Source organism: Hyperolius riggenbachi, chromosome 6 (genome assembly GCF_040937935.1).
Source record: "Hyperolius riggenbachi isolate aHypRig1 chromosome 6, aHypRig1.pri, whole genome shotgun sequence".
Classification (NCBI taxonomy): domain Eukaryota; kingdom Metazoa; phylum Chordata; class Amphibia; order Anura; family Hyperoliidae; genus Hyperolius; species Hyperolius riggenbachi.
In genome coordinates, this window is record NC_090651.1 from 310,356,230 (window position 1) to 310,379,184 (window position 22,955).

Genomic DNA, 22,955 nt, shown 5'->3' on the forward strand with positions numbered 1-22,955 from the left:
CATTGTAAAGCATAGTTGACAGCTGGTTCTGCATGTGCTGCATCCTTTCCACCTTCCGGTGAGTTGGTAACAGGTCCGCCACTTTGTGCCTGTACCGAGGGTCTAATAGTGTGGCCACCCAGTACAGCTCATTCCCCTTGAGGTTTTTTATACGGGGGTCCCTCAACAGGCAGGACAGCATAAAAGACGACATCTGCACAAAGTCGGATCCAGTACCCTCCATCTCCTCTTGCTCTTCCTCAGTGACGTCAGGTAAGTCAACCTCCTCCCCCCAGCCGCGAACAATACCACGGGAAGGTTGAGCAGCACAAGCCCCTTGCGATGCCTGCTGAGGTTGTTCTCCTGCCGCTGTCCCCTCCTCCTCCTCCTCCCCCAAAGAAACACCTTGCTCATCATCCTCTGAGTCTGACTCGTCTTCTGCACACGACTTCTCTTCTTCCTCCTCCTCCCCCCTCTGTGCTGCCGCAGGTGTTGAGGAAACAGCTGGGTCTGATGAAAATTGGTCCCATGCCTGTTCCTGCCGTAACGGTTCCTGGTCACGCTCATTCACAGCTTCATCCGCCACTCTACGCACAGCACGCTCCAAGATGTAAGCGTAGGGAATTAAGTCGCTGATGGTGCCCTCACTGCGGCTCACCAGGTTGGTCACCTCCTCAAACGGCCGCATGAGCCTGCATGCATTTTCCATCAGTGTCCAGTTGTCGGGCCAGAACATCCCCATCTTCCCAGACTGTTTCATTCTACTGTAGTTGTAGAGGTAGTGGGTCACGGCTTTCTTCTGTTCTAGCAGGCGGGAGAACATGAGCAGGGTCGAGTTCCAGCGAGTCGGGCTATCGCAAATGTGGCGTCTCACCGGCATGTTGTTTTTGCGCTGAATTTCCGCAAAGCGTGCCATGGCTGTGTAAGACCGCCTCAAATGCCCACAGAACTTCCTGGCCTGCTTCAGGACATTCGCTAAGCCAGGGTACTTTGCCACAAATCTTTGAACCACTAGATTCATGACATGTGCCATGCAGGGTATGTGTGTCAGCTTCCCCATATGCAAAGCGGCAAGCAGATTGCTGCCGTTGTCGCACACCACGTTGCCTATCTCCAAGTGGTGCGGGGTCAGCCACTCATCCACCTGTTTCTTAAGAGCAGCCAGGAGAGCTGCTCCAGTGTGACTCTCCGCTTTGAGACAAGACATGTCTAAGATGGCGTGACAGCGTCGTACCTGGCATGCAGCATAGGCCCTGCGGAGCTGGGGCTGTGTAGCTGGAGAGGAGAACTGCCACTCAGCCAAGGAGGAGGAGGACAGCGAAGAGCATGTAGCAGGAGGAGAGGAGGTGGCAGGAGGCCTGCCTGCAAGCCGTGGAGGTGTCACAATTTGGTCCGCTGCGCCCTGCTTGCCATCATTCACCACCAGGTTCACCCAATGGGCTGTGTAGGTAATGTAGCGGCCCTGCCCGTGCTTGGCAGACCAGGCATCCGTGGTCAGGTGTACCCTTGACCCAACGCTCTTCGCAAGAGATGACACCACTTGCCTCTCAACTTCACGGTGCAGTTGGGGTATGGCCTTTCTCGAAAAATAAGTGCGGCCTGGCATCTTCCACTGCGGTGGCCACAAATTTACGGAAGGCCTCAGAGTCCACCAGCCGGTATGGTAACAGCTGCCGAGCTAACAGTTCCGCCACGCCAGCTGTCAGACGCCGGGCAAGGGGGTGACTGGCCGAAATTGGCTTCTTCCGCTCAAACATTTCCTTCACGGACACCTGACTGCTGCTGTGGGCAGAGGAGCAGGAAGCACTCAAGGGCAGAGGCGGAGTGGAGGAGGGTGCCTGTGAAGGTGGAAGGGAGAAAGCGGCAGAAGCAGATAATGCACCTGATGGAGGAGGAAGAGGAGAAGGAGGGTGGCTTTGCTTTTGTGTGCTGCTGCTGCTTTCGCTCAGGTGGCCATCCCATTGCTGTTTGTGCCTTTTCTCCAGGTGCCTTCGTAAGGCACTTGTCCCTACGTGAGTGTTGGCCTTTCCACGGCTCAATTTTTGTTGGCAGAGCGAACAGATGGCTTTGGTCCGATCTGAGGCACACACATTAAAAAATTTCCACACCGCTGAGCCACCCTGGGATGTGGGCACTATGGGGACCTCAGCAGCTGATGCTGAAGGGCAAGTTGGCTGGCTGTACATAGGTGGCGATACATGGTGCCGGACTCTGCCACCAGCTGTTTCTGACGAAGAGCTGCCCCAGCTTCTTTCAGCAGCTTCTCTCCTCCTACTACTCTCTGACTCCCCCTCTGAACTGTCCCCCTCTTCATCTCCTCTATTGGGAACATACAGAGGATCCCTATTACCGTCATCATCGTAGTCATCCTGCCCAGCTTCGCTTGCCTCAGACAAATCCAAACTTGCACCATCAGTAGGTCCTTCATCCTCCTGACACGTTACATCCATAGTGTTGCCGCGTAACTCAGACATATGAGCTGGTGAAAATTCATCTGGCTGTAACAACAATGGCTGTGCATCAGTGATTTCACCACTAAATAATTCTTGCGAAGTGTCAAATGCAGCGGAAGTGGTGCTAGTAGTAGCGCTGGTGGCTGAGCAAGATGAGGTGTTCTGTGTCGCTAAATACTCAACCACGTCCTGACAATCTTGGGAGGTGATGGGACGTGCCTTCTTCCGAGCACTGTACTGTGGGCCAGGTCCACACGAAATTACATTTACACGACCTCGCGCAGACCTGCCGGGTGGCCTTCCTCTGGCTCTGGCACTACCTCTTCCTCTACCTGTTTTGTCCATATCGGGTATGCACGGAGTGGTATATCACACTGCGTGCACTCACGTAGGTAGGTGGGTTCACTTAACTGCACAGGTATGCGCACTGATGCGGTGGGTTCACTGAACAGAACAGGTATACAAAGGCGGGTTCACAGAACAGGTATGCAGTGGCGGGTCCACTGAACAGAACAGGTATGCAGTGGCGCGTTCACTAAACAGAACAGGTATACAGTGGCGGGTTCACTAAACAGAACAGGTATACAGTGGCGGGTTCACAGAACAGGTATGCAGTGGCAGGTTCACTGAACACAACAGGTATGCAGTGGCGGGTTCACTGAACAGGTATAAAGTGGCGGGTCCACTGAACAGAACAGGTATGCAGTGGCGGGTTCACTAAACAGAACAGGTATACAGTGGCGGGTTCACAGAACAGGTATGCAGTGGCAGGTTCACTGAACACAACAGGTATGCAGTGGCGGGTTCACTGAACAGGTATACAGTGGCGGGTCCACTGAACAGAACAGGTATGCAGTGGCGGGTTCACTAAACAGAACAGGTATACAGTGGCGGGTTCACTAAACAGAACAGGTATACAGTGGCGGGTTCACAGAACAGGTATGCAGTGGCAGGTTCACTGAACACAACAGGTATGCAGTGGTGAGTTCACTGAACAGGTATACAGTGGCGGGTCCACTGAACAGAACAGGTATGCAGTGGCGGGTTCACTAAACAGAACAGGTATACAGTGGCGGGTTCACTAAACAGAACAGGTATACAGTGGCGGGTTCACAGAACAGGTATGCAGTGGCAGGTTCACTGAACACAACAGGTATGCAGTGGCAGGTTCACTGAACAGGTATACAGTGGCGGGTCCACTGAACAGAACAGGTATGCAGTGGCGGGTTCACTAAACAGAACAGGTATACAGTGGCAGGTTCACAGAACAAGTATGCAGTGGCAGGTTCACTGAACACAACAGGTATGCAGTGGCGGGTTCACTGAACAGGTATACAGTGGCGGGTCCACTGAACAGAACAGGTATGCAGTGGCGGGTTCACTAAACAGAACAGGTATACAGTGGCGGGTTCACTAAACAGAACAGGTATACAGTGGTGGGTTCACTAAACAGAACAGGTATACAGTGGCGGGTTCACAGAACAGGTATGCAGTGGCAGGTTCACTGAACACAACAGGTATGCAGTGGCGGGTTCACTGAACAGGTATACAGTGGCGGGTCCACTGAACAGAACAGGTATGCAGTGGCGGGTTCACTAAACAGAACAGGTATACAGTGGCGGGTTCACTAAACAGAACAGGTATACAGTGGCGGGTTCACAGAACAGGTATGCAGTGGCAGGTTCACTGAACACAACAGGTATGCAGTGGCGGGTTCACAGAACAGGTATACAGTGGCGGGTCCACTGAACAGAACAGGTATGCAGTGGCGGGTTCACTAAACAGAACAGGTATACAGTGGCGGGTTCACTAAACAGAACAGGTATACAGTGGCGGGTTCACAGAACAGGTATGCAGTGGCAGGTTCACTGAACACAACAGGTATGCAGTGGCGGGTTCACTGAACAGGTATACAGTGGCGGGTCCACTGAACAGAACAGGTATGCAGTGGCGGGTTCACTAAACAGAACAGGTATACAGTGGCGGGTTCACAGAACAGGTATGCAGTGGCAGGTTCACTGAACACAACAGGTATGCAGTGGCGGGTTCACTGAACAGGTATACAGTGGCGGGTCCACTGAACAGAACAGGTATGCAGTGGCGGGTTCACTGAACAGGTATACAGTGGCGGGTCCACTGAACAGAACAGGTATGCAGTGGCGGGTTCACTGAACAGGTATGCAGTGGTGGGTTCACAGAACAGGTATGCAGTGGTGGGTTCACAGCACAGGTATGCAGTGGTGGGTTCAATGAACAGGTATACAGTGGCGGGTCCACTGAACAGAACAGGTATGCAGTGGCAGGTTCACTGAACAGGTATGCAGTGGTGGGTTCACAGCACAGGTATGCAGTGGTGGGTTCACAGCACAGGTATGCAGTGGTGGGTTCACAGCACAGGTATGCAGTGGTGGGTTCACAGCACAGGTATGCAGTGGTGGGTTCACAGCACAGGTATGCAGTGGTGGGTTCACAGCACAGGTATGCAGTGGTGGGTTCACAGCACAGGTATGCAGTGGTGGGTTCACAGAACAGGTATGCAGCCAGACAGGAACAAGTTAAGCCTAACTAATCTTTCCCTGAGAGACAGTCTGCAGCAGCTCGCCCTACTCTCACTAACGCAGGCAGCACACGAGTGACCCTAATGGCCGCCGCTGCCTGCCTTATATAAGGGGGGGTGGGGCTCCAGGGGCTAGTGTAGCCTAATTGGCTACACTGGGCCTGCTGACTGTGATGTAGAGGGTCAAAGTTGACCCTCCATGTGCATTATGGGGCGAACCGAACTTCCGCAAAGGTTCGCCTGCGGGACGCGAACGCGAACCACGGAAGTTCGCATGGAACCGTTCGCAGGCGAACCGTTCGGCCCAACTCTACCTATCTGATACCTAGCAGCAGGCTTGCTCTCCCCGAATTAATCACGAGTAACCGCGGTGGTTACTCGGGATTCAAATTAGCTCTAATTGCCACAGATGAGCGGCTAGATGCGGCTGGGTTAACTACCCAGAATGCTGCTCTCCGCCCAGCCTTTCAATGAGGTGCAAGCATCCGAATGGTCACGATGCAAGCCTCGCTATGGAGCACTTTCTCCTTCCTGCTTGAAGGAGGAAGTGCTCCATAGCGAGGCTTGCAACGCGTCCATTTGGACACTTGCACCTTGTTGAAACCCTGGGCGGAGGGCGGCGTTCTGGGTAATTAACCCCTCTGCATCTAGCAGCTCAGCTGCGGCAATTAGAGCTAATTTGAATCACGAGTAACCACCGCGGTTACTCGTGATTAATTCGTAGAGAGAAAACCTGCCTAGCAGTGCTGTCCGCCCAATCACATTAGTGGAATTTCCCTATGCAGTTGCTTGTTGAGTTCCCTAAACTAGATTGGTGCCGAAAGCTCTGCTACTGAGCATCTATGCAAGACATCAGAGACACTTATGCCTGGAGTTGCTCCTTAATAAAAAGACTGCTAACATTTCTATGGAGTTGTTGCCTGTAAATATAGATAAGGAAAAAAATAATATCCAAAGCGATTTTTAAAATTACAAAAATAAAACACTGCAGAAAAACAGGCTAATAAAAATGCTATCCTTGATTTCATGTTGAACCAGATGGACCTGAACTAAGCTACTATACAATCAGGATGCTCTACCACCAGAGAGCTCAAATGATATTCACAGCAGAAGCAGTTAAGAAGCACAACAGACATAAGGAACAACAAAATTTTATGTTCACAAAGCTCATGGAGAATTGATTAGAACAATTAATTGGTCTGTAAGGAATTCTCGACCATAGCTGTCAAGGGCAGCAGCTCATAAGAGGACTGTACAAGGCCGAATTTGTACTTTTTACCGCCCAAGGCCCACTATCACCAGCTGCCCCCCAAACTGACAACATCCTAACCCCCCTGTCACGGACGATTGCGGGGACGCAGGCGCGTCCTGGAATCGCCCGTGAAGAAAAGAACGATCGCACTCGATTCCTGCGTCGATTGCGCTTCAAATCGGTACAATCTGGATTTATTGTGTAGGAGGTCTGCAGTCCTTTTCTTAGCAAAGAGAGCACCATTCCAAATGCTGGTTGGCCCTTTTGATATGCTAATGAGCCTGGGCCCAGAGAGTCCCTGGCTTCAAGCTGTGCTGATGGCCCATCCATCAGGTATAAGGTGACAAGCAGCTGGCAGGAAGACTGGCCCTGTGACTGCTGATCAAGCCAGAGGTGTAAACTCAGTTGTCTAAGCAGATTTCACATTCAGATGTTAATTGAAGGAGCCAACAGGGCCTTTCATAGCCAAGAAGCAGACACAGCTGGACTCCAGTCAGGCTGACTCCGGCCTTAGCAGGAAGAAATGAATGTACAATATAATCTTTTGCCCATTTACAGAATACAATAAATAGGGTGGTTATGAGAGCGGTATCATTGGATCCGTAGGGTCATGCTGGATCTCTTGATACCAGTCGAGAGGGGCCCGGGGCCCCTACCACCCAGGTATGAATCTACTCAGGACCCTGATCTGATGCACTAGCCATGTCAGGTATCATATTAATCTGTATTTTCCTCCAAGTATGAAGCTGTTACCCCCCTAAATGTAACGTGTATGGTTCAGGAGTTACAGCAATTCATAAGTTTAGCTCTAAAATCTCTCAGAGGGAATGAACTGTCATTTGCTGGTAGCTCAGAGGGGGCTGGCATTGCCACACCCCCAAACCAGCTTCATCAAAAGCACAGAGCCAGCAGGCGGGCGGGGTCCTCCACACTGAAACATCTTGAACTCATGAGATGCCAGCTTGAGGATATGCTGGCATCCACCTGGTCTGAACTCTGGACTTTGAAACCAAGAACTTTATGATTCTTCCCACAATAAGGACATCTTTCCAGGAACTAAGTATTTTTCTCCCTTCTTTTATTTTTCATACTGGCTATTACTGTTTTCATAATTGTTGATTTTCATAATTGTCTGTATATATTAATTATTTATATTGCGTGAATAAACGACTTTTCCCAAGTCATTCACTGTTTCGCTACCCTGCTTATCAGCACACACACAGAAATGATCCCGGGTCTCTGAAGATACGCTACTGTTTGTTTGTTGTTGGCTAGACAGAATATCGTGTGTTTAACCGTTTTATTCGCAGGATTAGTCAGTCAGTTAGTGGGCCCCACGGTCCCATAGTAACCGCGGTGGTGGCAGTTTACTCTGAACCAGTAGGTGAGTGGTAATCACCCGTGTCTCACAGGCTCCCTTCTGAGTTGTCCGCGGCTAATTCTTAACGGTTCCTGCGCATTGACTGCGACCAGAGTTCGCACGATCTGTGCGCTGGCACCGTTTAGAAGGCTAAGTGCGGTCAGCCACGAGGGCTCCGGCAGACAGTGTTAGGCAGCGGTGGAGATCTGTGTTGTGCTGAAAGTATCTGCGATAGCGCTAGCGCTATCGAGAAACGAACTAATTCGTTGGTGTAGCTGGAAGGCAATATATTTTTTATATATACAGAGAGACTGTGTAGCCAGTACCCCTTCCCCAAAGTTTTATTTTATTTGGCATGGAAATGTCCGGGAACTACCAGAACATGTGCCTAGCAGACCTGGAAAATCTTTGCGAAGAGAGGGGCATTGGCATCCTCCGCAAGACAAAACGGGACCTGATAGCCGACTTGTCCAGATGGGATACCCAGCAACTGCGGGAGCCGGGAGTGTCCGCTGAAGTGGATACCAGCCCATCTGACAATCGAGGGGAACCAGAGACTGAGACTCCTGACCGTACAGAGGTTGTGCATCCTGAGGGCCCTGCGTCAACAGTTACGCCGGAGAATGTCAGTGTGGACCCCAATCCCAGAGTTTCTGACAGTACTCGCCCGGAACTGGCCAGTACTGGACTGTCCATGGGTGCTGACCCGGTAATGCAGCAGGCATTACAAAAGCTGATGGAGACTGACCTGGACAAGTACCTGCAGTACATGGCGGAGCAAAAGCGAGAGGCACGAGAGGAGCGGGAGCGCCAATCTGCAGAACGCAAAGCTGCTGCTGCTGCTGCTGAACGCCACGCCGAGAGGGATGCCGCTGAGCGAGAACGGGAGCGCCAACGACAGCATGAGCTAAACATGGCAAAAGTGCAACAGGCCAGCCGGAGTTCACCGCCCAGCCTCCCTGCTGAAGGAGCTGCAGCACCCGTAAGTGCAAAATTTAAATTTGCTAATATTGAAAAAGACACTGACATTGACTTGTTTTTGCGGTCTTTTGAGAAAGCATGCCGTCAGTATCGTCTGTCCCAAGACCAGTGGGCCAGACATCTGACACCTTTGCTGCGCTACAAAGCGCTTGATGCCTTCGCAGAATTGCCTGCGGAGAAGGATAATGATTATGCTGCTATAAAAGACGCTATCATTACTAAGTACCAGCTGACGCCAGAAGCCTATCGGAAGAAGTTCAGGGCCTGGCAGAAAAAGTCTTCTGATTCGTACCGAGATGTGGCCAGCAGCTTGCTCACCACACTCCGCCAGTGGACACTAGGCCTCACCAAAGGGTCTTATGGCGTCCTGGAGGACTTGATAGTCCTCGAGCAATTTCTGAACATTTGCCCTGCTGATGTACGACAATTTGTGTTAGAACGCAAGCCGACTTCAGCAACTGTCGCTGCAGACCTTGCTGAGACTTTTGCAACTACCCGGGTGGCTGATACACGCAGAACTGTCCCATCCAGCTGGAGAGGAGGTCAGCCCAATACCTCGGCAGACCCTCCTGCCCCTGTGAGCCATCCGCCACAGAGGCCACCCAGCGCAGCTGCTGCACCCAGGCCCGCAGCGCCTGGAGAGGTCACCTGTCACTACTGCCGCCAGCCCGGACACATGAAATTCGACTGTCCGGAGCGGAGACAGACACCACCAGCACCTGGATCATCTGCATCACCTGCACCTCACCCACAGCAGAGGCAACCCGCCAGCGAACCACAGCCTGGATCATCGGATTTTGTCCTGTTTGCACGCGGACAGGAAATCCGCGACCGAACCGACCAGCAGCAACTTGTTAGAGTGAACGGCAAAGTTGTCACCGGATTTCGAGACACCGGAGCAGACATCACGTTAGTTCACTCACATCTTGTGCCAAAGGAGAGCATCAGCTCCAGCCGATCCCTTGCCCTTACTGGAGTAGAGGGCACCCTTTTCCACATAGCCCACGCCAGAGTGAAGCTGGATTGGGGAGTGGGAGGGGTCCACGAAAGGGTTGTTGGGGTTATGAAGGATCTCCCAGTCCCTGTGTTGCTAGGGACTGATTTGGGCAAGCTTGTGTCCTACTATGAACCTGCCACGACCGCCTTGTCGCTCACGGAAGGAGACGGACTCTCCACCCACCACCAGGTACTTTATACACTTGGGGGAGCACCAGGGGGAGGTGGGTTGAATGTGCCCAGTTCAAGGGTACCAGGTTCAATAGTGCCTGCTTCAAAGGCCCCTGAGTTTGAGGTACAGACTGTCTGTTGTGATGATGCTGTAACTGTACCTGAGTCTCCTGTACAACCTGTCTGTAATGAAAAAATGTCTATACCTGTCAATGTCATTACTGCATGCAATGATGATCCGAGTAATGTCCGTCTGTGCCATTCTGACAGTGTACCTGTGCTAGCAATACCGCGCAGCTGCACTGCTCAGAACCCGAGCTCAGAACAGGTGGAGGGGGTTCCGGCCTCCTCCCCCTCCTCTGACCGCAGGGATGAGACCTTTCAGCCGCTGGCCTCGTGTGACATGAGCCAGTTGGCTGAAACTGACAGCGCCGTATTCTCAGCCGCACTACAAAGTGACCCAAGCCTGGAGGTGCTCATGCAGCAAGCCGCTGAGCCCCTCGCAGACGGGGCCGCTTTCAAGGTGTACTGGGAAGGTGGGAGACTGTACAGTGAGTCTGCACAGCCCCCTACAGGTAGATCCCACGCGAATACCAAATGGCTTGTGGTCCCGAGTGCGTTTAGGGGACATGTGCTGAAATCCGCACATGGTAATCCTCTGACAGGGCACTCAGGGGTCCGCAAGACACTCGCCGGTATTCGGAACCAGTTTTATTGGCCCCGGATGAACAGGGATGTAGCAAACTACTGCAGGGCATGTGCCGTCTGTCAGGAGCTGGGCAGGTCCAGGGATTCCCGCGGGGTTCCCTTAGGTCCACAGCCACTCAGCAGGGGAACCCTGCGTGGGCTGGCTGTTGACCTAACCAACCCACTGCCCGTTGTCCGCAGTCCCGGCAGACACCACGTCCGACTGCAGTGGCGCAAACGCCCTGTCCAGAACGGTCCATGTTGGGTCAACCCTGAGGGTAGCAGACCGCGACCGGTCCAGGGGAACCGAGCCACAGGCTCCAATAGGTTTTCCCGCCGTACCGGCAACTCGAGGCCCGTCAGCCAGGTTAGCGGCGCCGCCACACATCTTGCGGATGAGTGGCTAAGCCACGGACAAGGGGGGGGGCTGTCACGGACGATTGCGGGGACGCAGGCGCGTCCTGGAATCGCCCGTGAAGAAAAGAACGATCGCACTCGATTCCTGCGTCGATTGCGCTTCAAATCGGTACAATCTGGATTTATTGTGTAGGAGGTCTGCAGTCCTTTTCTTAGCAAAGAGAGCACCATTCCAAATGCTGGTTGGCCCTTTTGATATGCTAATGAGCCTGGGCCCAGAGAGTCCCTGGCTTCAAGCTGTGCTGATGGCCCATCCATCAGGTATAAGGTGACAAGCAGCTGGCAGGAAGACTGGCCCTGTGACTGCTGATCAAGCCAGAGGTGTAAACTCAGTTGTCTAAGCAGATTTCACATTCAGATGTTAATTGAAGGAGCCAACAGGGCCTTTCATAGCCAAGAAGCAGACACAGCTGGACTCCAGTCAGGCTGACTCCGGCCTTAGCAGGAAGAAATGAATGTACAATATAATCTTTTGCCCATTTACAGAATACAATAAATAGGGTGGTTATGAGAGCGGTATCATTGGATCCGTAGGGTCATGCTGGATCTCTTGATACCAGTCGAGAGGGGCCCGGGGCCCCTACCACCCAGGTATGAATCTACTCAGGACCCTGATCTGATGCACTAGCCATGTCAGGTATCATATTAATCTGTATTTTCCTCCAAGTATGAAGCTGTTACCCCCCTAAATGTAACGTGTATGGTTCAGGAGTTACAGCAATTCATAAGTTTAGCTCTAAAATCTCTCAGAGGGAATGAACTGTCATTTGCTGGTAGCTCAGAGGGGGCTGGCATTGCCACACCCCCAAACCAGCTTCATCAAAAGCACAGAGCCAGCAGGCGGGCGGGGTCCTCCACACTGAAACATCTTGAACTCATGAGATGCCAGCTTGAGGATATGCTGGCATCCACCTGGTCTGAACTCTGGACTTTGAAACCAAGAACTTTATGATTCTTCCCACAATAAGGACATCTTTCCAGGAACTAAGTATTTTTCTCCCTTCTTTTATTTTTCATACTGGCTATTACTGTTTTCATAATTGTTGATTTTCATAATTGTCTGTATATATTAATTATTTATATTGCGTGAATAAACGACTTTTCCCAAGTCATTCACTGTTTCGCTACCCTGCTTATCAGCACACACACAGAAATGATCCCGGGTCTCTGAAGATACGCTACTGTTTGTTTGTTGTTGGCTAGACAGAATATCGTGTGTTTAACCGTTTTATTCGCAGGATTAGTCAGTCAGTTAGTGGGCCCCACGGTCCCATAGTAACCGCGGTGGTGGCAGTTTACTCTGAACCAGTAGGTGAGTGGTAATCACCCGTGTCTCACAGGCTCCCTTCTGAGTTGTCCGCGGCTAATTCTTAACGGTTCCTGCGCATTGACTGCGACCAGAGTTCGCACGATCTGTGCGCTGGCACCGTTTAGAAGGCTAAGTGCGGTCAGCCACTGAGGGCTCCTGTGACACCCCCCCCCCCCCACAACACGACAGGTATTAGATTATAGGCTCTTCTGAGGACAGTTAGTGAAGCGATGGCAGGAATTACATTATAAGGTCCTCGGAGTACAGTTAGTGACACAATGGCAGGGATTAGATTGTAAGATCCTTGAAGAGCGCACATTTGGTGAGTGACAGGCAGCTCAGAGATCACTAAGTGCCCGTTCTCTGCCCCTTCATTCCCTGAGTGCTACTGCCACTCTGCTATGCACCGCCCGCCCCTTGTTTTCCTGGTGCCCTAGGCCATGGCCTTTGTGGCCTTGCCTGAAATCCGTATATGAGCACCTATCAGCCAGGACCTTTCTTAAAGCATACCTAAACTCTTGCTGATCAGAGAGAGATCTGTCACTAAGAAATCTCTCGGGAATCAACCTTGTGATGGCACATTCCCCACCCACCACTGCTCTTAGTGTAAATGTGCCCCCGGATGCATGGCATTTATACTTTACTTGTCCATTGTCACCCGCCGTGGTGTCCAGCCATCTTTGGTTTCCTCCATTTACGCCAGTGGCACTTGTGTGACGTAACACTGGCAGCATGTGAGGCGCAAATAGAGGAAGCCAAAGATGGATGGGCACGGCGGTGGGCGACAGCGGACAGGTAAAGTATGAATGCATGCGGGGGGCATATTGTGTAAAAGGAAATAATTATGGCAGCCTTCTTATCACTTTCAACTTGAGTTCCCATTAAAGAGTTGTCAACTAGCCAGTGTCCTTCCCAAAACCCTAAAAAAGGAGGCAGCCTCCTTATCACTTTCAACTTGAGTTCCCATTAAAGAGTTGTCAACTAGCCAGTGTCCTTCCCAAAACCCTAAAAAAGGAGGCGTGGGGAATATTAAAACTATTGCAGATTATTATCATGTTTAAGGCTGCTTTCACAGTGGGACGTTACAGGCGCACATTAGAGCAGCCTGTAACGCAGCCCACCGCACAGTAATGAAAAATCAATGGGCTGTTCACAGTGCCCACGTTGCAATACATTGTAATGCTGCACGTCAAGTGAAAGTGCTGCATGCTGTACGTTATACGCGGCTAAGCCACGTTAGACTGTTTGCACATGCTCAGTAATGTTGGAGGAGGAGGTCTCCCCTCCTCCTCCGCTGCCAGCCACAAGGCTAATTAATATTCACTGCACTGTGTGACGTGCAGTGTTCACTTCCTGGAGCGGCCGCTCTGTGCAGCGATTGGCTGGCGGGACCATGTGATGCGGATCACGTGGTCTCCACATCGCATAGCACAAAAAAGGCGCACCAAGAGCTGCATAACGCAGCCCTAGGTAGTGTCCTCCTCCAACACCAACATGCATTGCGTTAGGGGCACGTTATGCGACCTATAACTTCCCCTAAAACACAACATCCTGGTGGGAAAGAGGCCTAAAGGGAATTTGAAGTGAAAAAAAAAAAACTTAAGAGATAAGAAATTGTATGTGTAGTACAGCTAAGAAATAGAACATTAGTAGCACAGATATGACTCTGATATTGTTTCCAGTACAGGATGAATTAAGAAACTTCAGTTGCTATCTATGCAAAAGAGCTTCTCTGAGCTCTCTGATCCAACTTGGGTCGAAGACAATGCTGTTTTCTAAAGCACTTATACATCAACCAAGCAGTGAAAGACAGTTTCAGATAAGGTTTTACTGCAGGGAAGTTCAAAAGGTCATTAGCTCTACTCTGTTTCATAGTTTAAAATACAGAGTGTAGTGTGTAAACTGCAAATATTAGAGAATGATGCGATGTTATAAAAAAAATACTATATAACTAATATGTTGGGGCTTTATAAATACAATAAATAATAATAATAATGTAAAAATATGAGACTATTTTCTTTGCTACTAATGTTTTATTAATTATCCGTACTACACATACAATTTATTATATCATACTTTTTTTTTTTTCTTCCGTGTAACTTTAAAGTGGACCTGAACTCTAATCACAAGTTGTAATTTGATCTCTACTCTGTGCCAGCTGACTGCCAGGACAGATAAGGCAGATAAGCTCTTTTGAAAGCACAGGATGTGAACAATATGTCTGCTTCCATGAAAGCAGGAAGTAGATGCACTAAAGCCCCATCTACACCACACAATTTTTTGTCTGATTCAATTTAATTTGATTTGATTCATTGATTCAATTCAATTCAATCCAACATGTCCGATCAGGATTTGATTCGGTTCAGTTTGCCATTGTTTTGCAATGGCAAATTGAATCGAATCGAACCTCGATTGGACATGTCGGATTGAATCAAATTAATCAATTAATCTAATTGAATTGAATCGAATCGGACAAAAAATTGTATGGTGTAGATGGGGCTTTATTGTAGGATTTGTATCAGCTGAAATAAATAAATGTTTTTCTGAAACAGTTACTATGCTGTTAGAGCAGAGAGGAAGTTCTGAGTTCAGGTCCACTTTAGGGACAAAAGCACATTTAAAAACACAATAAAATGGCTTGTAAATTTTGAATGTACCGTATTTTTCGGACCATAAGACGCTCCGGACCATAAGATGAACCTAGGTTTAGAGGATAAAAACCAGGGAAAAAAGAATACTAAACCTGGTGCATCCATGGTGCAGGGCATCTTATGGATCTTCTCCCCTCCTCAATTAATATGCCCCCCTTGTACCTCCTATGTCCCCTAAGTGTACCATTAGTGTCTCCCTTGTGTCCTCCTCTGTCTTCATATGTGCCCCTGTGTTATCTAAAGTGCCCCCTGTGTGCTCTTAGTTGCCCGCTGTGTGCTTAATTGCCCCCTGTGTGCTTAATTGCCCCCTGTGTGCTTAGTTGCCCCCTGTGTGCTCTTGGTGGCCCCCTGTGTGCCCTTGGTGGCCCCCTGTGTGCCCTTAGTGGCCCCCTGTGTGCCCTTGGTGGCCCCCTGTGTGCCCTTAGTGGCCCCCTGTGATATCTCTTCTTACCCCGTCTATCTATGGCACCTGTGGGGGGTTTGCAGTCTGTGGAGGGGCTTGCAGGATCCTAATCTGTTTGTTATCCCGTGGCTGTCCCGGCCCTCTGTATAGGTGTGTTCCTGCCCCCAAATGCCGCCCCCAAACGCCGCCCCACTCCCGGGTCCTGCCCTGCCCGGTCCCCTCTACTGCCTTTCCCTGGCTCTCTAAATGTTATGTGGGGAGTGGGAAGCTGCCACTTACCGCCGGATGATAGCGATGGTGGTCCGGGTACAATGGGTGGTCTGGGTACAATGCGGAAGCCTCTCTGCCTTCACTTCCTCTTTGGTGATGTAAGCGGAAGTTAAGGCAAAGAGGCTTCCGCATTGTACCCAGACCACCCATTGTACCCGGACCACCCAGCGGCTGTTAACAGCGAGGATACCGCTGATCACGGAGGACATCGCTATCATCCGGCGGTAAGCGGCAGCTGCTGGGACTAAGGTGGGGACAACTTGCGGCTGGGCAAAATTTGCAACGTTCGGACCATAAGTCGCAGGCACTTATTCTCCCCATGTTTGGGGAAGAAAAAGTGTGTCTTATGGTCCGAAAAATACGGTAATTTGTATTGCCCAATCACATAAACACCCCACCAATTAAATAAAGAAGTTTTTCTTTAGGTTCTACAACTGGATTTATGTTGTAACCAGCACAGGGCTGTTTGGCTATAAGAAGGCTACATTGTTGTACTCCTCTTTTTGCATAAATTGGAAACTTGCAACAAAAGGGAACATTCTTCGACAAACATGATCATGAAACATAGGATATGAAATTATCTTTTTAGCACGCTCTCCTCTGTATAGCAAGATTACAGGATGATATGTAATGGCTCTGCTTCCTGAGAGATCGTTTCTATATTACATCAGGCATACTCCAACTCTATGCAAACTGCCACTAATGCGAAATCATATTACATTTCATAAAAAGGTCAATTTGGTTAGATTTTTTTTTTCTAATTATAAAGTACTTTTAACATCTCGGATTTAAACAGTAATCTATTTCTAATCAGAGAAAGTTGTCATGATTGGAATTTAATGAAAACCCCCTTCCTCTACTCAGGATTTTAATATGACAGTACTATTGGGCAACATGTAAGTGCATCTTGCTTGGATTCAGCTTCTGCATGAAATGACAGTGCTGGGAAATATCGTCATTCACTTCCCTACTGGTAGGTATTAGCGTATTGTACGTGTATTTGTCATCATTTGAAAAACATCTTGATGGGCGAATATGTCGATTTCATTTTGCCATAATTTTCAGGCAACCTAGGCAGGTCCCTAGGGAATAGTGGATTTAAAGGGGCTCCCACCTGCCACCTTCTGTGGCCTCTTTATTTCAGCTTACCAAAAGGACCACATGAGGGCACCAAATCATCTACCTTGCCTAGGCCCCCCTAACATCTTAATCCATTTCTGCCTAGCCAGAGTGTAATCCGTGTCTGCGTGGGTTTCTTCTGGTCACTCAGGTTTCCTCTCCCATCTCAAACATGGACAGTTACGATAATTGTCTTCCCTTAAATTGCCCCTACACTACGATGGACATATAGCAGGGATTAGATTGTGAGCCCCTTGAAGGACAGTTAGAGACAAGACTATATACTTTGTAAAGTGCTACAGAAAATGTTAGGGCAATATAAATACTAAACGATAATAAAGGAATGGAAATCTTTAGACATGAGCAAATATTTCCACCAAATACATTTAAGTCTATAGGCATGAGAAAACAAATTTCTGCCAAATGCATTGATATCTATGGGTACAAAAGAACATTTTATGGGCATGTGTGAATTTTTTTCTTTCAAAATCCATTGAAGTCATTGGGTATGAGAAAACATGTTTTCAAAAAAGTTCTTCTTGTCAATAAAAACATGTATCTAGAGAAAATTATATTTTCATCGCATTCAAAATTAAAGTAAGGCATACGCCTATTTCGATGTAAACCAAAAAAAATCAAGTTCATCCCTATTTTTTATTCTATGTTGTCAAAATTAAAAGGACACAAACCAGGAAAACGATCTGGTATTATGTTCATATTCATGTTAGAATACTAACATACGAGAGCAGGACAGTGTTCTGGATCTCTATTGTAAAGTCAATATAGGCACTATCTGCAGACTAAGCAAGAAAGATCTGATTTGCTCTCTTGCTGTAGTCTTTATAAAATTAGGAGTAGTTGGAATAAGGTTAACATGAATTGTATCTTTCCTATAAATCATCCCTAGCAATCACTTTGATAAAATAACCAAGGTCACTTACCGGAGATGATGGAGAACTTGTCATATTACTATTCCAGGCAAGGAGAGTATATTTTATGTAGATATACGGGAGATATGCTTTGGTCTCATGCATCTTTCAACAAACTTGTGGAGAACATTTTCTAGGAATTCAGAACGATACGTGGCCGGACTGTAAACGCTGACTGTCCCACTCTTGATTTCTGGCTGTTATTATGGAAAAGCTCGTGCTGACTGGGCCTAAACTGAATTTTTACTTCCCGGCCCAGAACTATTATAGCCAGATGAATGGTACCCCTAACTTCTCACAACAGAAGAGAGATTGCATGTTTATTGATTGCTACAGCTACTGTTTTTATATTCTTTTAACTTTTAATTGTGATTCCACCTTGGTACAATGAACACTGTACTTTTCGGTAATTTATGCTGTCGGTGTTGTGACTAACATCAACGTTTTTCTTATGGTTTGAGCCTGTTCTTCCCTTATTTTTCAGATATGTCATCTTTTACTAGCAAAGATATTTTTTATCGAGACAGGCAAAAAAAGTGCAAGAAATGTGGGTGCACCACGTGCCGTCATAGACCATAATGCGAATTAAGGCTATAGTGGTGCTCAGACAGTAATTCGGTTGCAGTCAAAAGTCAGAGCCCAAATTACTATAAAAACAGCGTAATTCGGTCGGTCAGCAATAGCTGTCAGCCAAATTATGTCTTACCCCCGAGTCCACGGAAGCCTGGGGGGGGGGGGTGAAATAGTAATTAACAACGGGGGAACTTTTTCAGGAGCAGGGTGAACCATTTTTTGGCTTTGCCCTGGGCCCAAATTTTCTGGTGTGGTATTTCACCATCTCCTTTCCAGACTGCCCTTAGCAAACCGAAGCCTAGTCATTTGAAAAGAAAGACCAATTAGCAGATAATCTCCGGCAGCTCCATTTTCTTGATATGGCTCCCGGTAATCTGCCTGGTTGCGCTTTTCTGCACATGCACAGCCTGGGCACTGGAGCACGGTGTGGCTGGGACGCGCATATATGCGGAAGCGCAAGACTGCCTGTGACTGGACAGATTACCAGGAGCCATGGCAAAAGAACGGATCAGCCAGAGAGGATGGCGGGGGAGCCTACGCACCTCATGGGTGCTGGAGGAAGCCCCAGATAAGTATAAATACTTCCCTTAATAACATCGGGTACACTGTGCATATAGGTATCTCTCATGAGTCTACCTGTCACTGAAAACAAGTGTTGAGAAATAAGAAAACCTTGCTATAGTGAAACTAAAGCTAAGAACACAGATTCGATAATTGATGTTTAAAACAAAATGTGCAGCCTGTCTCCATTAGTCTTGCTGTTAGTCTCTAGTCACCCATTTAGTGCTAACAACTAGCTACTTCAAGTGCTGCCCCTTTGTGCACAATCGTTGCTGCTTTCCTTCTTCCTCCGGGATAAACCACATTCGGGATGATTGATAAGTAAAGATGAGCGAGCATCATAAATTACTACATACCTTTGGTGTCAGTACAATTGCAGATCCTCCATTAATTCCAATGATGGGCATAGATGTTTGTGCAGAAATAAAGTCCAAGATCTGTGCCACAGACTCTGTTCTTGTATCATCCTCAAAAACCACCCCGTGAATGCGTAGGCTGGACAAAACATCACATATCTGCAGGATTAGGGTGCGAGGGTTTGTGTCATTAAGTATTACAGAAATTGGATTCACGTCCATAGAAAAATTGCGGAAGGCTGCGGGTGCAAAGCGGGCACTCTCTGGTGGGTAAGAGGTACCACTGAAAATTATGGCCACATTAAGGGATCTTGGGATTTCCTCCCGGAACTCTAGAAAAGGGCTGGCGCATGCCAGGGCCATCAGAAATAGCATCCTAGCAGCGGCTGGCACAAAGGCAGTGTTTACAGCTGGTGGAAAACACATCTCGAAAGCTTTCAGCATCCACTCTGCAGAGGAAAACAGAACACAGAATACAAATAAGATTATTCAAGAATGTGCTTTTTATATTTCTCTTTCAAAATGATCACTTTTTTTAATGGAAACTTAAAGGACACCCGAGGTAGAAATAAACAATTGTATTTATCCTCCTCCTAAAAATGACTAAGATATTCCACAGTTTTATTTTATATTTAAATCTACTTTTTAAGCAATTACGGTTTTATGGTTTTTGCTCAATGACACATTCATTGAAGTATAACAGCTATGAACTATTGACCTTTTTATCTCTTTTCTGCTCTTAGAAGCCATTTTCTGCTAGGAAAGTGCTTAATAGTTAGACTTTCTTATCAGTGAGGGTCACACTGTAGTCTGACCCAGTCCTGACTCAGACAGGAACTGCCACTTACATACCTGATGTTTAACTCTTTCAGACAGAGAAAGAAAAAAAGGAACACAGCATAGTTGTGTGCTAGGCTCTGTACATACACATGTCTATCTCATCATGTCACATGTCACCTCGGGTATCCTTTAATACAGTGATGGCTAACCTTGTCACTCCAGCTGTGACAAAACTACAAATCCCATCATGCCTCTGCCTCCCCGAGTTATGCTTAGAGCTGTCACAGTATAGCAATGCCTCGTGGGAATTGTAGTTCCACCACAGCTGGAGTGCCAAGGTTAGCCATCACTGCTTTAATATAAATCCTTAAAGGGAACCTAAGGTGAAATAAAAGTAGCCAGTTTAACTCACCAGAGGCTTCTTCCAGCCAGCTGCAGTGCTTCTGTGTCCTTGCCGTCTTCCTGCGCTCCTCTGTTCAGCTGCAGTGCCCTTCTGACAGTTTCATGTGGCTCTTGATCATGCTGCTGTGGGTGGGAGCACTCTATGCTTGCGCAGTTCATAAAAATTGCTTCTGCGTGTGCGCACAAAGCTCCTGGGCACAGGAGTGCAATCAGGAGGACCGCAGCCTAGGGACCTTGCATGCGCACTGGCCCACAACTGGCTAAATCAGCAAGCTTTTGGAGGGGCACTGCAGCTAAACATAGGAGCGCGGTATGATAGCAAGGGCACAGAAGGACTACAGGGAACTGGAAGCCTCAGATAAATTAAAATAGCCACTTTTATTTCACTTCATGCTCCCTTTAATTTTTATGAATAGCTTCATTGTTTTCAACTTTTGTTTACACCAGTAACCGGGATAGCATCTGTGATTTCCAGTTGACCAGGTTACTACATGTTATAGGGATTTACAAAAACCCCTATAACATATACGGTAGTCATTTTGCAATATCTTTCAGCTTTGGTCTGTAGCTGCAGGAACCACTGGCAATGGTATATGGCTTGTGACAGTTTCCCAGAGTTCTCCGCTCTCATCATTTTTCTCATTGGTTCATAAGTGTGCACAGCATAGGAAGTACAATTTCTTGCTCCCTTTGCTTGGCTGGTTTACTGAAATGACACATTTATTCACATTTCATGTAAATTATATGCAGTTTGAAACTGGACCAATCAGAATAACTTCCTGGCAATTCTTATTGGTCCAGGTTCAAGCTTCATAACATTTACATGAACTTTGAATGCAAGGAGAAATTATTTGCATTTCATTGATCATCCCTTTTCATCACAACCAAAGAGATATTTGAATGTCTGCATTACTTGGGAGCAGTGGTGCTCAGCAGAGCTCGAATATTCGAGTAGCTCGAATATTCAAGCTCTTTTTCAGCTATTCGAGCTCGGTATTCGAGCTCCGAATAGCTGGAGCTATTCGAATGGGCTATCCGAGTACACTCGAATAGCCCATTCACTATTCGAGCTATTCGAGCAACCCGGCGCTATTCGAGCTCGGTACCGAGCTCGAATAGCGTCATAGCCCAGATTGATGTCCTTAGAGCCAATCAGAGGGCTCCCAGGCCCTCTGACGGCAGCCAATCACAGAGGGGGACCCTGGCCAGCCCCTACCCTATAAATAGCGGCCGCCATGTTCCGTTTCTCCATGCTTGCCTGAGACTTGTACAGAGAGAGAGTTGCTCCTTTGTGCTTTGGCTTAGCAAGTGCTCTATTGTGATCATTTACCTAGCGTTTTTGCTCACCTACACCTGCCATATACACCTATATTGTTGTTAGTTAGATAGACATTGTATTTTAGTTAGTAGCTTGTGTGTTACATTAGAGACAGGCAGCTGCTGCAAGCTTACAGGTTTAGGCCTCAGGGGGGCCTTGCCTCTGTGGGCAGCTGTCCTCTGTTTATTTCTCTCATCTATACCAGTATTTCTGCTGTCCTTTACTAATAGTATTGTAGTTATACTGTACTAGGAGTAGGACACTCACTGACTGTCACTGTTTATAGGCTACTAGCTAGCTCCTGCGTGTGTGCACTCACTCACTGTCTGTGTGTACACACACTCTATTTCCTTCTGATTACTGATAGATTATTGTTAGTTAGTTAGTTGTACTTACTTACTACTTACTCTTACTGTACCCGTAGGGACACTCACTGTCACTGTTCATATAGGCTACTAGCTCCTGCGTGTGCGCACTGCACTCACTGTCTGAGTGTACACACACAACACACACTCTATTTCCTTCTGATCGCTGATTGATTATCGTAATTAGTTAGTTGTACTTACTGTTACTACTTACTCTTACTGTACTAGGAGTCTAGGACACTCAGTCACTGTCCATAGGCTACTAGCTCCTGCGTGCGTGCACTCACTGTCTGAGTGTACACACACCCACACTCCATTTCCTTCTGATCGCTGATTGATTATCGTAATTAGTTAGTTGTACTTACTGTTACTACTTACTCTTACTGTACTAGGAGTCTAGGACACTCAGTCACTGTGTTCATAGGCTACTAGCTCCTGCGTGCGTGCACTCACTGTCTGAGTGTACACACACCCACACTCCATTTCCTTCTGATCGCTGATTGATTATCGTAATTAGTTAGTTGTACTTACTGTTACTACTTACTCTTACTGTACTAGGAGTCTAGGACACTCAGTCACTGTCCATAGGCTACTAGCTCCTGCGTGCGGTCACTCACTGTCTGAGTGTACACACACCACCCACACTCCATTTCCTTCTGATCGCTGATTGATTATCGTAATTAGTTAGTTGTACTTACTGTTACTACTTACTCTTACTGTACTAGGAGTCTAGGACACTCAGTCACTGTCCATAGGCTACTAGCTCCTGCGTGCGGTCACTCACTGTCTGAGTGTACACACACCACCCACACTCTATTTCCTTCTGATCGCTGATTGATTATTGTAATTAGTTAGTTCTACTTACTGTTACTACTTACTCTTACTGTACTAGGAGTCTAGGACACTCAGTCACTGTGTTCATAGGCTTCTAGCTCCTGCGTGCGTGCACTCACTGTCTGAGTGTACACACACCCACACTCCATTTCCTTCTGATCGCTGATTGATTATTGTAATTAGTTAGTTCTACTTACTGTTACTACTTACTCTTACTGTACTAGGAGTCTAG

General features: G+C 47.9%; 1 protein-coding gene across 4 annotated transcripts in view; it reads right to left on the minus strand.

Moving 5' to 3' along the window:
* Window positions 1-22,955, minus strand: part of GRIN2D (glutamate ionotropic receptor NMDA type subunit 2D) — a 982,184-nt gene that overhangs the window by 574,316 nt on the left and 384,913 nt on the right. For all 4 annotated transcript variants that reach the window (XM_068241305.1, XM_068241308.1, XM_068241304.1 and 1 more), the window contains one exon: window positions 19,025-19,473. In XM_068241305.1, the coding sequence (XP_068097406.1) occupies window positions 19,025-19,468 (444 nt within the window). In that variant the 5' untranslated portion in view covers window positions 19,469-19,473. The remainder of the gene's footprint in view (window positions 1-19,024; window positions 19,474-22,955) is intronic.